The sequence below is a fragment of the Oncorhynchus tshawytscha genome, linkage group LG03, assembly GCF_018296145.1.
Source record: "Oncorhynchus tshawytscha isolate Ot180627B linkage group LG03, Otsh_v2.0, whole genome shotgun sequence".
In the NCBI taxonomy this organism is placed as follows: Eukaryota; Metazoa; Chordata; class Actinopteri; order Salmoniformes; family Salmonidae; genus Oncorhynchus; species Oncorhynchus tshawytscha.
Genome location: NC_056431.1, coordinates 9,764,165 through 9,781,996, shown reverse-complemented (window position 1 = coordinate 9,781,996; position 17,832 = coordinate 9,764,165). Strand labels below are relative to the sequence as shown.

Genomic DNA, 17,832 nt, shown 5'->3' with positions numbered 1-17,832 from the left:
ATGTCTGTGTTTCTGCATGTCTCTTTTTGAATGTCTTTCTCCATGTCTGTGTTTCTGCATGTCTCTTTTTGAATGTCTTTCTCCATGTCTGTGTTTCTGCATGTCTCTTTTTTTGAATATCTCTCTCCCTTTCTGTGTCTGCCTGCCTCTCTCCATGTCTGTGTTTCTCCATGTCTGTGTTTCTGCATGTCTCTTTTTGAATGTCTTTCTCCATGTCTGTGTTTCTGCATGTCTCTTTTTGAATGTCTTTCTCCATGTCTGTGTTTCTGCATGTCTCTTTTTGAATGTCTTTCTCCATGTCTGTGTTTCTGCATGTCTCTTTTTGAATGTCTTTCTCCATGTCTGTGTTTCTGCATGTCTCTTTTTTTGAATATCTCTCTCCCTTTCTGTGTCTGCCTGCCTCTCTCCATGTCTGTGTTTCTCCATGTCTGTGTTTCTGCATGTCTCTTTTTGAATGTCTTTCTCCATGTCTGTGTTTCTGCATGTCTCTTTTTGAATGTCTCTCTCCATGTCTGTGTGTCTGCATGTCTCTTTTTGAATGTCTTTCTCCATGTCTGTGTTTCTGCATGTCTCTTTTTGAATGACTTTCTCCATGTCTGTGTCTACATGTCTCTCTTTTTACATCCTCTTGTACCCAAAAAGTTTAAATTAAAAAAAGCTATAATTCTCACAGTACTCATACATTTAAGCATCATCAAAGATTAGTGGGAAGGGAACTGTCCTTCACATATTCAATTAGTGCAGAACTTCCAGTAAGAAAGTGCATTGAAAAGCACGGTACTGTACTGAGAAACACAACCAGGAAATTAGCCCCACTGGGCACAGACGTTGTCAACTAATGTGAATTCAAAGTGAAATCAACAAATAAATATCACGACGTCATTGGATATAGGTTAAAAGTTCGTTGAAAAAAATACGAAATACCCTTTTGTTTATTTTTTTCAAATGCAATTTGTTTTCCATGTTGATTCAACATCATCACATTTATTTTTTTGTGGGTTGAAATTATGCAGAAACAGCATTGGTTCCATCAATTATAGCCCAGTGGGGCGATGCTCTTGGAGAGTTGTCAGCACAGCCTCTCCAGCCACTACAATATTACACAACAGTGAGACACCAGTCCAGGCCGGTCACAATGGACAATGGGGCCAATTCAGGCCCTCAAACAGAGGACACAGTCTTCGCTGCAGGAGTTGGGGTGGCTTTTGGACTGTCCCCATCCAGTCACGTTCTTTACTTCTCAACATGCTGCACATCATCCTTCTCCTCCTCCTCACAAGACATGCCAATGGCCACACTGCACCAGGCCACTGGATATAATACATTTTCTTTACCTGCTGACATTTTTAAGAGAAGAAAAGGTTGTCTTCCAATAGGTGAATACGATCCAAATCAAATCAAATCAATGGTATTGGTCACATACACATGGTTAGTATATGAGGTTGAAGAGGCGCCTTCTTCACTATACTGTCTATGTGGGTGGAGCATTTCAGATTGTCCGTGATGTGAACGCCGAGGAACTTAAAACATTCCACCTTCTCCACTGCTGTCCCGTTGATGTGGATAGGGGGGTGCCCACTCTGCTGTTTCCTGAAGTCCACTGACCATGGCTGAGAATCACAGGCACATAGGCTACTGTATTCTACAGATGTCTGCAGCAAGCTTACAGTAATGCAGTGCTGTCAACATATTGTAAAATGGTGAACATTGGACATTGAAATAATACTTTACATTCAATAAAAGACTGTCAGTTAAGTATTGTTTTTTTATTACCTCTATGGCTATTGAATGGCAAAAAACATACCTCAATGCGTGTTACACATCTTTAAAAGCCCTGTGCTGTTGTAGCCTACCCAACATGCAAATGCATTTAGTCACTATATACTCTAAATGCAATGCTAGAATAACTGTTTTTTTTGTATTCTGGTGTTCTTTAAACCAAGTGGTCCAGACATGCCATTAAAGCCATTAGCCAACATCAATAGTTAAAGAGGTTCACCATACTCCTTTAGCTTTAGCATGTATTCAAATCAGCCTTCATCAAATATTAACCATTAATTCTGTTTTTATTTCAACGCTGCCTTTCATAAGACAACTCTTCTATTTTTTTTTAGAGTTTCACCCAAATCTAAAACTCACTTTGCATTCTCTTTGCTCACAAAACCCGCTCCAGGAAACTGTGCTAAAGATGTCTGTATGTTTTTGTCGAGCAGGACAGGGGTCATTTCTATTTCAGCTCTACTTAGTTCAAGAAGTGAAAATGTGGTGCAGCATGTAGGGAAAGGTTTTACTGATTGTATGGTTTGTGTTACTGCATTAGTTCAGCAACCTTATTAGACACCTGGGATTGACACATGTGTATTCACTTTTATTCTGGTGTATTTTGATCTATTGTGTAGAAAAGGGTATAGAAAAGAGGTGTATAAAAAGGAAAAACCATCTCATATTAAGCTAATTAATTTCTCAATTTGTTTTCCATTCCTACTCGTACCGTTGGGACCTTCTTCTGCACATAATACATCAAACTGCCCATGACATGAGAGAAGAGAAATGGACGTTGACGTGCCTGTATTAGGCTGTCAAACCTTCAATTTAGCAGATGATAGTTCCTCTCCACTCCTCCATGATATATCGGCAGCAGGAGAGAATAGATTTCTATTTGAATAGCTGCTTGTCACTTTGACTGGAACTTAAGACAATTTTTCAGTAATGAGACAAATGTGTCTTGACAGTCCATGATGGAAAATAACACACCTAATTGAGAGACAGCACCAGCCGTCTGGTGAATCATTGGAATGAATCTCTTTCATATCTGGGTAGCTGGGTAGAGAGAACCGCAGATGCCTGGCAATGTGGGGGAAACTCATGTAGAATAGACTGTAGAAGAACAGACTTCATCATTATCAGTCACATACAGTGGGGAGAAAAAGTATTTGAAACACTGCCGATTTTGCAGGTTTTCCTACTTACAAAGCATGTAGAGGTCTGTAATTTGTATCATAGGTACACTTCAACTGTGAGAGACGGAATCTCCAGAAAATCACATTGTATGATTTTTAAGTAATTCATTTGCATTTTATTGCATGACATAAGTATTTGATACATCAGAAAAGCATAACTTAATATTTGGTACAGAAATCTTTGTTTGCAATTACAGAGATCATACGTTTTCTGTAGTTCTTGACCAGGTTTGCACACACTGCAGCAGGGATTTTGGCCCACTCCTCCATACAGACCTTCTCCAGATCCTTCAGGTTTCGGGGCTGTCGCTGGGCAATACAGACTTTCAGCTCCCTCCAAAGATTTTCTATTGGGTTCAGGTCTGGAGACTGGCTAGGCCACTCCAGGACCTTGAGATGCTTCTTACGGAGCCACTCCTTAGTTGCCCTGGTTGTGTGTTTCGGGTCGTTGTCATGCTGGAAGACCCAGCCACGACCCATCTTCAATGATCTTACTGAGGGAAGGAGGTTGTTGGCCAAGATCTCGCAATACATGGCCCCATCCATCCTCCCCTCAATACGGTGCAGTCGTCCTGTCCCCTTTGCAGAAAAGCATCCCCAAAGCATGATGTTTCCACCTCCATGCTTCACGGTTGGGATGGTATTCTTGGGGTTGTACTCATCCTTCTTCCTCCAAACATGGCGAGTGGAGTTTAGACCAAAAAGCTCTATTTTTGTCTCATCAGATCACATGACCTTCTCCCAGTCCTCCTCTGGATCATCCAGATGGTCATTAGCAAACTTCAGACGGGCCTGGACATGCGCTGGCTTGAGCAGGGGGACCTTGCGTGCGCTGCAGGATTTTAATCCATGGCGGCATAGTGTGTTACTAATGGTTTTCTTTGAGACTGTGGTCCCAGCTCTCTTCAGGTCATTGACCAGGTCCTGACGTGTAGTTCTGGGCTGATCCCTCACCTTGATTATTGATGCCCCACGAGGTGAGATCTTGCATGGAGTCCCAGACCGAGGGTGATTGACCGTCATCTTGAAATTCTTCTATTTTCTAATAATTGCGCCAACAGTTGTTGCCTTCTCACCAAGCTGCTTGCCTATAGTCCTGTAGACCATCCCTTACACAGCGCTCTGGTCTTGGCCAGTGTGGAGAGGTTGGAGTCTGTTTGATTGAGTGTATGGACAGGTGTCTTTTATACAGGTAACGAGTTCAAAGAGGTGCAGTTAATACAGGTAATGTAACGGCTTTCTTCTATCTCCTCCTCGGACGAGGAGGTGTAGCAAGGATCGGACCAAAATGCAGCGTGTAGATTGCGATCCATGTTTAATCAAACAAACGTAACACGAATACACACAAAACACTACAAAACAATAAACGTAACGAAAACCGAAACAGCCTATACTTGTGTCAACTAACACAGCGACAGGAACAAAGACACTAAGGACAATCACCCACACCAAACTCAAAGAATATGGCTGCCTAAATATGGTTCCCAATCAGAGACAAAGATAAACACCTGCCTCTGATTGAGAACCACTTCAGACAGCCATAGACTTATCTAGAACACCCCACTAGCTACAATCCCCCATATATACACACCACATACAAAAACCCATGCCACACCCTGGCCTGACCAAATAAATAAAGATAAACACAAAATACTTCGACCAGGGCGTGACAGAACCCCCTAAGGTGCGGACTCCCGAACGCACCTCAAAACAAATAGGGAGGGTCCGGGTGGGCGTCTGTCCATGGTGGCGGCTCCGGCGCGGGACGTGGACCCCACTCAGTTAATGTCTTAGTCCCCTCTCCTCGTGTCCCTGGATAGTCCACCCTCGCCGCCGACCATGGCCTAGTAGTCCTCACCCAGAAACCCACTGGACTGAGGAGCAGATCGGGACTGAGGGGCAGCTCGGGACTGAGGCAGCTCGGGACTGTAGGGAAGCTCAGGAGTGAGAGGAAGCTCAGGAGTGAGAGGAAGTTCAGGAGTGAGAGGAAGCTCAGGAGTGAGAGGAAGCTCAGGCATGTAGATAAATCTACCAGATCCTGGCTGGCTGGTGGTTTCGGCAGATCCTGGCTGACTGGCAGATCCCGGCTGACTGGCAGATCCTGGCTGACTGGCAGATCTGGCAGATCCTGGCTGACTGGCGGATCTGGCAGATCCTGGCTGACTGGCGGATCCTGGCTGACTGGCGGATACTGGCCGACTGGCGGATACTGGCCGACTGGCAGATCCTGGCCGACTGGCAGTTCTGGCAGATCCCGGCTGACTGGCGGATCTGGAAGAGTCTGGTTGACTAGCAGATCTGGAAGAGTCTGGTTGACTAGCAGATCTGGAAGAGTCTGGTTGACCTTCAGATCTGGAAGAGTCTGGCTGACTGGCGGATCTGGAAGAGTCTGGCTGACTGGCAGATCTGGAAGAGTCTGGTTGACTGGCAGATCTGGAAGAGTCCTTGCATACTGACAGCTCCTTGCAGACTGACAGCTCCTTGCAGACTGACAGCTCTGGCTGCTCCATGCAGACTGACATCTCTGGCTGCTCCATGCAGACTGACAGCTCTGACTGCTCCATGCAGACTGACAGCTCTGACTGCTCCATGCAGACTGACATCTCTGGCTGCTTCATGCAAACTGACAGCTCTGGCTGCTCCATGCAGACTGACAGCTCTGGCTGCTTCATGCAGACTGGCAGCTCTGGCTGCGCTGAACAGGCGGGAGACTCCTGCAGCGCTGTGTCGGAGGAAGGCTCTGGCTGCGCTGAACAGGCGGGAGACTCCGGCAGCGCTGGAGATGAGGAAAGCTCTAGCTGCGCTGAACAGGCGGGAGACTCCGGCAGCGCTGGAGATGAGAAAGGCTCCGACAGCACTGGAGAGGCGAGGCACACTGTAGGCCTGAAGCGTGGTGCTGGTACTGGTGGTACTGGACCGAGGACACGCACAGGAAGCATGGTGCGGGGAGCTGCTACCGGAGGGCTGGGGTGTGGAGGTGGAACTGGATAGACCGGACCGTGCAGGCGCACTGGAGCTCTTGAGCACCGAGCCTGCCCAACCTTACCTGGCTCGATGCCCACTCTAGCCCGGCCGATCCGAGGAGCTAGAATATACCTCACCGGGCTATGCACCCGCATAACACGGTGCCTGCCCGGTCTCTCTAGCCCCCCGGTAAGCACAGGGAGTTTGCGCAGGTCTCCTACCTGGTGTAGCCATACTCCCTGTGAGCCCCCCCCCAAGAATTTTTTGGGGCTGACTCCCGGGCTTCCATCCGCTCTGCCGTGCTAGCTCCTCATAATGCCGCCTCTCTGCTTTTGCTGCCTCCAGCTCGGCTTTGGGGCGACAATAATCTCCAGGCTGATCCCAGGGTCCTTTACCGTCCAGTTCCTCCTCCCATGTCCATTTCTCCAGGTGGTGCAACCTCTCCCACTGTAGCTGCTGCTGCTCCTGCTGCTGCTGCCTCTGTTGCCTCTTCTCTTGTTTCACCTTTGGTCGGCTACACTCCCCTGGTTTAGCCCAGGGTCCTCTCCCGTCGAGGATCTCCTCCCATGTCCAGAAATCCTTCTTACGCATCTCCTCTTTGGGCTGCTCCTGCCTGTTGACACGCTGCTTGGTCCGTTGGTGGTGGGTGATTCTGTAACGGCTTTCTTCTATCTCCTCCTCGGACGAGGAGGTGTAGCAAGGATCGGACCAAAATGCAGCGTGTAGATTGCGATCCATGTTTAATGAACAACGTGAAACACGAATAAACACAAAACACTACAAAACAAAGAACGTAACGAAAACCAAAACAGCCAATACTTGTGTCAACTAACACAGCGACAGGAACAAAGACACTAAGGACAATCACCCACACCAAACTCAAAGAATATGGCTGCTTAAATATGGTTCCCAATCAGAGACAACGATAAACACCTGCCTCTGATTGAGAACCACTTCAGATAGCCATAGTCTTATCTAGAACACCCCACTAGCTACAATCCCCCATATATACACACCACATACAAAAACCCATGCCACACCCTGGCCTGACCAAATAAATAAAGATAAACACAAAATACTTCGACCAGGGCGTGACAGGTAATGAGTGGAGAACAGGAGGGCTTCTTAAAGAAAAACTAACAGGTCTGTGAGAGCCGGAATTCTTACTGGTTGGTAGGTGATCAAATACTTACGTCATGCAATAAAATGCAAATGAATTACTTAAAAAATCATACAATGTGATTTCCTGGATTTTTGTTTTAGATTCCGTCTCTCACAGTTGAAGTGTACCTATGATAAAAAAGTACAGACCTCTACATGCTTTGTAAGTAGGAAAACCTGCAAAATTGTCAGTGTATCAAATACTTGTTCTCCCCACTGTACGTGCATGATCTCAAATAGACCCTAACTGTAAATATTGTGTTTTCAGACCAATTTAGTGAGAATGTTCCCAGTACAGAGTAGTAATAATAAATAATATCTGAGATCTCATGGGAGACTTCCTCCAGAAATAGAATAGGTCTTAAAGCAGGCAGAATGATCCTCATTAAAATAGAACCAGTGGTTATTCTATTTTCCCCTTGGAATAAAGATTACGTTTTCGACTCTGTCTGCCTGTCTGCCTGTCTGCCTGTCTGTCTGCCTGCCTGCCTGCCTGCCTGTGTGTGTGTGTGTGTGCACTCATGTGACCGTATGAAAAATCAATCTGAAGGGAGAATTAGGAAGTAAGGTGTTGATTGGTTGTGTCTGTGTGTATTATATTTTATGTTTTTGAGTGTGTAAGTATGTGAGTGGGTGTTCAATGTGAGTTTTATGCAATTATCAGAGGGCTATGAGGAAGTAGTGTTGTTCTTTGCCATCCTGGGACACGCACACACACATATGCACGCACGCACGCACGCACATACACCCCCTCCCTACATGCACACACACACACACGCACACACACAGGTATTATGGGAAGTAGGAGGAAGAACAACCCTGTGTGTGCATGTGTAGATGCTATTTTCTCAGGACAATGTTGCGTGATTCAGATTCCTAATCTGAACCCTCACCTGAACAACACCACCAAGTCTTTGTAACCAGGTACATTGTTAAAATGCTTATATCAGTTCGATCTGTACAGACCAGGGAGCAATATCCTGCAATGAACTTAAACTACCTTGAACTAACTACAGATCTGCACAATAAAACCAAGTTAGAGGGCTATCTGAGGGTAGACTTTCTACATAGATCTTAAATTACATCTATCTCTCATACTCTCTCTCTCCACTCGCTTAACCTCTCTCTCTACCTTCCTCCCTTCCTCTCTCTCTCACTCTCTTTCTCGTCGCACAGTAGGACTAATGGCCTGCTTGTTCTCTCTCTAGAATGATGAGTTGAAACTGAAATGTGAAAGACAACAGGATTAGCAGGAGGGAGGCAGCATGTAGATACAGTGTGGTGGTTTTACCCTCACAACACATTACCATGCTCAATTACTGTCTTCATCCCCGACCTTAAGAGGCTCACCCCAGGGCTGGAAGGGCGCACCGGGAGGACTCACAGTCTCTTTGTTTCAGAGGAGGGGGGAGAGGGAGGGAAAGGGGGAGGTTGAGGGGAAGGGAGATGGAGGAGGCTTGGGCAGTGACCATGTGTTGTAATAATCCCAGGCTTCGTCTGCTGCTGTGAGGGACGTGTGTCACAGACAGAAAGGTTGTTCAAAAGGGCAAGGTGCCCACGGCAAACAGGCGTATGGAGATGGTTTCCGCTTGGGCGACACTGCGAGTCCTGCTTCACATATGGCCAAAAGTGCCAGCGGATGTCTGACTGTCTACCTTGACTGTCTGTGTCACTGTCTACCTGTCTGTCTTCCTGCCTGTCTGAGTGCAGGCTCTGTAGGATGTAGTACTGACTGGGCCAAAGGGAAGTGGGAGGGAGGAGAGTGGGAGAGAGGAGGAGAGGGAATTGGGGCATTGGGGTAGGAAGATGGTCTGGGGAGGAGGGAGGGAAACCTGTGGCCCCACGTGACTGAGAACTTGATTGGAGTTTCCTGTCATCTTCTCTGACTTTGTCTCTTCCTCTTCATCTCTCATGTTGCTGGAGTGACATTTCCAGTAAAGGCTCTTGTTGGAGAAATATTTTGGATTTGACATGTATCTGTATAAAATACTGGAGGCATGTTGGGGTTGTGTATCAGTTAGGCCTAGGCCTAGATGATCCATTTTATTTGTACAGTAGAGTATAATCAACTGTTACTAGTAAATCTGTACGAAAAACTCTGCATGTTTTGTTGCTTCATCTTTTACATTTTATATCTTTGAGGTCTTTGGATCGATGGTAGGCCTAATTTGTATTGATTGACTGTCCCACAATATCACCTACAGTAAATACTGTACCTTTTGGTAGTAACAGTTGGAAGGCTTCCTATTCATATAGTACTCAATACCAACACAGCACTAAGAGTTTGTATTTGAGTCTGAGGTATTGTCCACATTCTGGAATCAAGGCCTAAGCTTCCTAAACTAACTGTCCTCTGAGCTCAAAAGGTAAATCAGAGTCGCTTCTCTCTGGGCATCGCTCATCCACCGGATTCTTCCTTCTGATTGGCTGCTGCAGGGCAATCATGTCCCTCCCACTTCCCTGTTGGAGAAGAAAGCTGTGTCAAGAAGGTGAGAGACATGACAGTACTATATAGCACTGTAGGCCAAATCCTAACTTGAAATAATTTTGATGCGAAACTTCCCATCCAATCTCTATGTTATTTGGAAAAAACCCAAGGTGATAAAACATATCTAGTCCAATTTGTGAAACTATAAGGGTCATCACCCCACAGGGGATCAATAACTAGTACTTTATCCCAGTGGGGTTGTGCTGACCTGAGGGTAACTGGGTGGGGGTGGTCTCCACTCTCGCCTCTGCTCTGGTAACCAGGGGTCAAACTGGGAAGGAGGCAGTGGGAGAGACAACCCCAGCACGTCCTGATACATGCCCCAGTCTCTCACCTCCTCATACTCATGGCCTATGGCCTCCAGTGGGTAGTGGCAGCCATCTTGACAAAGAGAGAGCCAAAGAGGTAAGTTAAACAGAGAAATGTCTCTGTCTTTGCTCTTGTGATGTATTATTCATAGGTAGTATTTTCATTTCTCTCACCTTGCCCTTGTGCTCCCTCGGGGTGGGGGTAGAGAGAGGGGCAGTAGTCACTGGTGGGGTAGTAGTAGTGGGAGCTCTCCTGGGAGGACAAAGACCATAGGTGAAAAACAGAGACAGATGCTGTACTGTACGTGGTGACTGTGTAGAGAGATACCTGACAAACAGTATATTTTGTAGCCTAAGACTAGATGTATTGTTTTATAACTCAAGGTTAGCTAACATCTCTGAGGAGAATTTGCTTGCATTAGAGCCTATTCTAATAGTCTCTTTCTGACGGTGTTGTTATATTCTACTTAACATTTTTCTGCAGGGTTCAAAGCCTTGTTGGCCTTTCACAATGTGCAATTTCCCCAGGATCGAAGTGTATTTTGAATGCTAATTGTGGGCTATCGATCTCCCTTTCCTACTCTGAGAACAGCCAAAGGTGTTTATTCGTTTATCTCTCCTCTGTTTCCCTCGTTATGCCTGACTCCTCCACTTCCTCTCTTCTGACCGATCTCCCTCTTCCTTAATCCTTCCTTTTCTGTTCACCTCTCCACCTCTGTCTGCTAGCATCCTCCTACCTCTCACCCTCCTGTTCTCTCAGTTTATTCTTCTCCTATTCCTCTCTAAGCCCCTCCCTCTGTCTCTTTATTTTGTCAACTTCCTCTTCTCTCCCTTTCATCCACCACTCTACCTTACTGTGTTTTTCACTCTCTCTATTATCTCCCCCTCTGTCATCCCCCTTTCTCCCTTGTTCCTCTCCTTACTCCCTCTTCTCAGTTGTGCAACTTACTAAGTATCCCCCTTTTCCCCTCTCTTTCCTCCCCCAGCCTCTCCACACCTCCCCCCTCTCCTCTTACCCCAGCATAGCACCCATATACGCTGCTGTCTGGTTTTGACCCGCTGTCGATGAGGAGGGTGCGCTGGGCCGCAGGGTTCACCAGCCCTCTGACCTCGTACCTGGTGGAGCCGCTGGCAGTGAACACAGTGAACCTGGAAATGACAGACAGAACAAAGCATTTAACCTCCATTCTTTTCTTTTTTTTTTTTAAGGAGGGAGGGAGGGAGGGAGGGAGGGAGGGAGGGAGGGAGGGAGGGAGGGAGGGAGGGAGGGAGGGAGGGAGGGAGAGAGTGGGGGATGAATGAGTGGGGATTAGAAATGGGATAGGGGCTCTATTGAAGAAGTAAAAGAGGTCTGACAGAGAAGGATGGATGAAAAAATAGAGAAGTTGATGGTAGGTGAGGACGAGGGGTGGAGAAGAGAGTGTGAGATGAGAGGTATGTGAGATAGGCGACCTGACAGTTGTAGGGAACAGAAACAGAGGGAAACAGATAGAGAGATAAAGGAAATGAGGGAGGGATGGAGTGAGGGAGAGAGAGAGAGAGGGAGGGGAGAGAAAACAGAAATTAAATAAATTAGATAAAGGGAAAGATAGAGGGAAAAAGTGACAGCCTTGGAGGATGGTTGCGGAGGGAGGGAGGGACAGATGGGTGTGTTTGGAGGGAAAGGAGGAAGAGAAGAGAAGAGGACACAGAGAGAGAAATCGCGGGAGAGAGAAAGAAAGAAATACATGAGAGAGATTCAGGCTCAACTCTTTGGTAACTTGGGCAGAGGTTTCTGAGACTGAGATACAGAAGAAAACAGTCACACAACCTTGACCATGGTATTGCCACAGTTACCTGTCTGGCCACGCCTCTTCTTCCACCTCAGACACAGAAAGCAGCCCAGCCAGTTGAGAGCCGGCAGCGGAGCCCCACCAACCACCGCCATGATCACGGTCTGATACAGCGACAACCCTCTCGTGTCTGGTTTACAAGAGAAACAAGAACAGGAATGAGTTGATCCACCATGATGACATCATGGGAAGCAAGAACCAGGAACAGGTTTTTTGATTGTAAATAATTGTGGTTTGTGTGATTAATAGCTTTTGTGTGATTAAGGGGAAGTAGAACAATGTTTTGTTATTGTAAGGTGATGGTAAAAGTAGAGAAATAAGATTAGTTGATATTAGGGAGTGTGTAGTTTTAAGTAAGTGTCTGTTAGGGCTCCGGTCACTGGAAACCACAGGTATTCTCAATGGCCAGCAACAAGATAAGAGGAAGTTGTGCCAGCAGTGGTTGAGATGATTGAAACTGTCACGTTCTGACCATCGTTCGTGTGTGTTTTCCTTGTTTTAGTGTTGGTCAGGACGTGAGCTGGGTGGGCATTCTATGTTGTGTGTCTGGTTTGTCTATTTCTATGTTTGGCCTGATATGGTTCTCAATCAGAGGCAGGTGTTAGTCATTGTCTCTGATTGGGAACCATATTTAGGTAGCCTGTTCTGTGTTGGGTTTTGTGGGTGATTGTTCCTGTCTCTGTGTTTGCACCAGATAGGGCTGTTTTGGGTTTTCACATTTCTTGTTTTTGTTAGTTTGTTCATGTGAAGTGCTTTATTAAAAATGAATCAAAATAACCACGCTGCGTTTTGGTCCGCCTCTCCTTCAAGTCAAGAAAACCGTTACAGAATCACCCACCAACCAAGGACCAAGCGGCGTGGTAAACAGAGGCAGCAGCAACAGCAGCGACAGGTGCAGCAGGAGCAACAGCAGCAGCAGCAAAAGCAGCAGCAGGAGAAGCAACAGGTGCAGCAGCAGCAGCAGAAGCAGCAGCAGTGGGAGAGGCTGCACTATTTGGAGAAATGGACTTGGGAGGAGATTCTTGACGGGAAAGGACCCTGGGCAGAGCCAGGGAAATATTGTCGCCCCAAAGCCGAGCTGGAGGCAGCGAAAGCAGAGAGGCGGCATTATGAGGAGCTAGCACGGCAGAGCGGCTGGAAGCCCGAGAGGCAGCCCCAAACATTTCTTGGGGGGGCACAGGGAGAGTGGGGCAGAGTCAGGAGCCAGACCTGAGCCAACTCCCCCTGTTTACCGTAAGGAGCCATGGATGTTATCGGAGCTATTGGCGAAGCTGAGTGCTGAGTCTGAGAGGGTCGAGGAGTTATTGGACAGAATGGAGGAGAGTGAACGGATGGGAGATGAGGTGACACTCGAGGAGGTGTTAATATAATTTGGGGAGTGTGAAGAATCAGAGCAGTTGATTTGGCGTAGTATGCAAGGCATTCGCCCTGAGGTGGGTGTCCCCAGCCCGGTACCACCAGTGCCGGCACCCCGCACCAGGCTGTCTCTCCGTCCCATCAACACAGGTGCTCCCGCCTGTCTGGCGCTACCAGAGTTTCCGCCCCTCAGTCCAGAGGTGCCAGAGCCCCTCAGTCCAGAGGCGCCAGCGCTCCTCAGTCCAGAGGCGCCAGCGCTCATCAGTCCAGAGGCGCCAGCGCCACTCAGTCCAGAAGCGCCAGAGCCCCTCAGTCCAGAGGCGCCAGAGATTCTCTGTTCAGCACTGCCAGAGCTCCCGCCCCTCAGTCCAGAGGCGCCAGAGCCCCTCAGTCCAGAGGCGCCAGAGCCCCTCAGTCCAGAGGCGTCAGAGCCCCTTAGTCCAGAGGCGCCAGAGCCCCTCAGTCCAGAGGCGCCAGCGCTCCTCAGTCCAGAGGCGCCAGAGCTTCTCTGTCCGGCGCTGCCAGAGCTCCTGCCCCTCAGTCCAGAGGCGCCAGAGCCCCTCATTCCAGAGGCGCCAGAGCTCCTCAGTCCAGCGCTGACAGAGCCTTCCTCTCCAGCGTTGCCGGAGCTTCCTGTCTGTCCAGCGCCATCAGAGTCGCCCGTCTGCCCATGGCCACCTGAGCTACCGGTCTGCCCAGCGCCGCCAGTCTGCCCAGTGCCGCCAGTCTGCCCAGTGTCGCCAGTCTGCCCAGTGCCGCCAGTCTGCCCAGCGCCGCCAGTGCCGCCAGTCTGCCCAGCGCCGCCAGTGCCGCCAGTCTGCAAGGAGCCGCCAGTGCCGCCAGTCAGCCAGGAGCCGCCAGTGCCGCCAGTCAGCCAGGAGCCGCCAGTCAGCCAGGAACCACCAGTCAGCCAGGAGCCGCCAGTGCTGCCAGTGCCGCCAGTCAGCCAGGAGCCGCCAGTGCCGCCAGTCAGCCAGGATCTGTCAAAACTGCCAGTCAGCCAGGATCTGCCAGAACTGCCAGTTAGCCAGGATCTGCCAGAGCCGTCAGTCAGCCAGGATCCGCCATTCAGCCAGGATCCGCTAGTCAGCCAGGATCTGCCAGAGCTGCCAGTCAGCCAGGATCTGCCGGAACCACCAGTCAGCCAGGATCTGCCAGAACCGCCAGTCAGCCAGGATCTGCCAGAACTGCCAGTCAGCCAGGATCTGCCAGAACTGCCAGTCAGCCAGGATCTGCCAGAACTGCCAGTCAACCAGGATCTGCCGGAACCACCAGTCAGCCAGGATCTGCCAGAACCAACAGCCAGCCAGGATCTGCTAGATCCATCAACCTGCCTGAGCTTCCTCTCAGTCCCGAGCTTCCTCTCAGTCCCGAGCTTCCTCTCAGTCCCGAGCTTCCTCTCAGTCCCGAGCTTCCCCTCAGTCCAGAGCTACCCCTCAGTCCCGAGCTACCCCTCAGTCCCGAGCTACCTCAGTCCCGAGCTGCCCCTCAGTCCTGAGCTGCCCCTCAGTCCCGAGCTGCCCCTCAGTCCAGTGGGGCCCGTTGTTAGGGTTCCTAGGCCAAGGTTAGCGGCGAGGGTCGCCACTCAAGGGACGCTAAGGAGGTGGACTAAGACAATTATGGAGTGGGGTCCACGCCCAGCGCCAGAGCCGCCACCGCGGACAGATGCCCACCCAGATCCTCCCCTATAGGTTTAGGTTGTGCGTTCGGAGTCCGCACCTTGGGGGGGGGGTACTGTCATGTTCTGACCATCGTTCGTGTGTGTTTTCCTTGTTTTAGTGTTGGTCAGGATGTGAGCTGAGTGGGCATTCTATGTTGTGTGTCTGGTTTGTCTATTTCTATGTTTGGCCTGATATGGTTCTCAATCATAGGCAGGTGTTAGTCATTGTCTCTGATTGGGAACCATATTTAGGTAGCCTGTTCTGTGTTGGGTTTTGTGGGTGATTGTTCCTGTCTCTGTGTTTGCACCAGATAGGGCTGTTTTGGGTTTTCACGTTTCTTGTTTTTGTTAGTTTGTTCATGTGAATTGCTTTATTAAAAATGAATCAAAATAACCACGCTGCGCTTTGGTCCGCCTCTCCTTCAAGTCAAGAAAACCGTTACAGAAACTCCTTGGTCATGGTTAGCAGAAGACCATGTCCTTAATCAGGGTGAAAGGCTCAGTGGAAAGTGCTGTGTGATGTGAGTGGAAAACTACTGATATATCATTGTATGGGTGGGGGAGCTTTGCTTGGATATAAGAGAGTGCTGCGCCAGTCAAAAGGCACGTATATGGCTGCACCGTTTGGCAGGCGCCTATTACAGCTGTTGCATCTTCCGTATTAAACAATTGAACTTCACTCTGACTTTTGACTCTTTTGTGGTAAATATATTTATTGCATATTGAGTCAAACGTATTAAGGGATAATAATAATCAGTATGAAAGCCGGTCTCTCACTTCCTTCATTGATAGAAGACTAAAACTAGGAAAGAAGGTAGCATTTATGACCACGGCTCCCAGAACTACAGTACCATTATTCAAAAAGAGCACACATGATTATTCAAAGAGCCAAATGAAGCTAGCTGCTTTGCAAATAGCCATTTTCCACAGAACAAACAAAAATTAAATTAAATTACCCTCCCCAAAGGGATCTTCTTCCTGGATTGCTCCTTCCCACTCTGGTTAGAAGAACCAAGGAAGACAGGGAGAAAAACATCAATGCTGTTCTAACGCTGCAAGATACATCTGCGTCAAAGGTCAAATGACATCCTATTCCCCATATAGTGCCAAGATTATTAATGTTCTACCAAATGGGGCATAGAGACATAACATGATCTCAATACCAGCTGGGCAGGAGTCCAAACCATCTAATGTCCGACCATTGTCCCTCTCCTAGCTAGGACCCAGAAGTCATGTTGTGAACTTGCTCTAGACTGACCCTCGCTGGTGATGGTGTGTACTGAGTTGTTGTCTGCGTAGCCGCTCTCTCAGCATGGAGTTGAGTGCGTTGACAGAAAAGTTGTATGTAGTGGCGGGGGACAGGCCTGTCACAATGAAGATGTTTGCTCCCAACGGTAGCTGTCAATCAACAGCATCTTAGTCAGTACATGGATGGACTCTAACCTAAAAGGAGTGAAATGGAATTGACCCTTGATCCGGACCTGTTCCTAATATGACCATCAAGGATGTGTTGGTTGCTTATGAATGCAAGGAAGAGATCACAAAGTTTGACACATGATTTTCAGTCAAACTGTAGTCAATGCTCTATCACCTGATATGGAATCTCTGCTCCAATCCCCCATCGAAGCCTGGGATCCATTCTAGAGTTGCAGAGGCATGGGTGAAGCTGACCAGGTGGATCTCTGAGGGAGGATCTGGTTGATCTGTGTGTTAGAGAGAGAGATGGAAGCTGAGATAAAGAGAGGGGGGGTAGAAAGAAGGGTAGTTGAAATAGGAGGATAGAAAGGATAAACAAGAGAGAACGACAGAGGAAGAGAGCAGAAGAGGAGAGAGTTCAGCACTAGAATGAGAGAGAGAAGCTGTGCTTGCAGGCATATAGGCAGCTCTGTTTGCAGAGTAAATCATTTCCATTATCAGTTCCGCTCATAAGATACGAGGTTAGAGGGGTCAGTCTTATTTGGATCTGTCTTTATTTAATCCAAACAGTGGCAGCGAGGCGGGCAGGGATAGAGAGAATACAGCCTTCTTTCCTTTCCCGGCCTTCTGATGATAAGGAAGCATATAACATTTATTATCGCTGCGTCAGATTAATTATGAATATTCAAGGCAGTAAAAAAAAAACGGAGGGAGAGAAAAAATTGAGCAGCAGTGGATATTGGATTGTATTTCACGCTTTTTATGGTAAACATTAAACGTGTTCAATGGAGGCCAGGGGGCTCGCTGGGAGCAGGGGCAGTGTTGACATCGCTGGAGTAAGAATACGCTTGCTAGAGAGCTAGAGGGCGACTCGGCCTTTGCGCGCGGAGAAAGGAAAGCGCATTATTGCAGCGTTATCTGACAGAGAGGAGAATTAGAGCTATAGGCAGGGGAAGAAGGAGAAATATATCAATATACATGACATAGCTAAAGGGTGTCTGACACTGAGGACTTGCTCTTCCTACTGTCGAGAGAGACTGAATATTTTCTCTATAAGCTGGAGGGTCCTACCACACTGATAAAATCGTGGACAAGGCAGCGCATACACAAATGCCCAACAGTATTATATGAAAGGACGTAGCTAAATTAGGACCAATGGGACTCTAGCAGTTGGCTGTAAAGTACGTGTTTTACATCATAGCAACATCCCTGGGCCCTGATGTCTGACCTAACCTCTGAGCTTTTACCCATTCACACATACACACACACTCTTACACACACGCACGCACACATACTGGTGCTGAGCAGTTGTGTCACGTTCTGACCTTTATTCCTTTGTTTTGTCTTTATTTAGTATGGTCAGGGCGTGAGTTGGGGTGGGCAGTCTATGTTAGTTTTTCTATATTTTCTAATTCTGTGTTTGGCCTGATATGGTTCTCAATCAGAGGCAGCTGTCTATCGTTGTCCCTGATTGAGAACCATATTTAGGTAGCCTGTTTTCCTTTGTGTTTTGTGGATGGTTATTTTCAGTCTGTGTGTCTGCACCAGAAAGAACTGTTTCGGTTGTCACTTTGTTGTTTTTGTATTTTTGAAGTGTTCAGTTGTTTATTAAAAAGATGAACACTAACCACGCAGCGCTTTGGTCCTCTCCTTCTTCCACCCAAGACAGCCGCTACAGAAACACCCA

The 17,832-nt window shown here is 47.9% G+C and overlaps 1 protein-coding gene across 1 annotated transcript; it reads right to left on the bottom strand.

Moving 5' to 3' along the window:
* Positions 1–9,085: 9,085 nt before the first annotated feature.
* LOC112227061 lies at positions 9,086–17,489 on the bottom strand. The gene is made up of 8 exons (XM_042309556.1): positions 16,321–17,489; positions 15,988–16,127; positions 15,686–15,727; positions 11,718–11,843; positions 10,898–11,030; positions 10,056–10,134; positions 9,782–9,954; positions 9,086–9,545 (listed from the first exon to the last, which is right to left on the bottom strand). Exons 1-8 carry the CDS (start codon positions 16,366–16,368, stop codon positions 9,423–9,425), a joined length of 864 nt encoding a protein of 287 aa, XP_042165490.1. The 5' UTR covers positions 16,369–17,489; the 3' UTR covers positions 9,086–9,422.
* Positions 17,490–17,832: the final 343 nt, after the last annotated feature.

Excerpts from the sequence above, each read along its gene's own strand:
- LOC112227061 (XM_042309556.1), bottom strand. The coding sequence starts at position 16,368 with ATGGATCCCAGGCTTCGATGGGGGATTGGAGCAGAGATTCCATATCAG. Across the intron at positions 11,844-15,685 it reads AGAAGATCCCTTTGGGGAGG|ACACGAGAGGGTTGTCGCTG; the intron begins GTAATTTAATTT and ends CTTGTAAACCAG. Across the intron at positions 11,031-11,717 it reads GAAGAGGCGTGGCCAGACAG|GTTCACTGTGTTCACTGCCA; the intron begins GTAACTGTGGCA and ends TGTCATTTCCAG.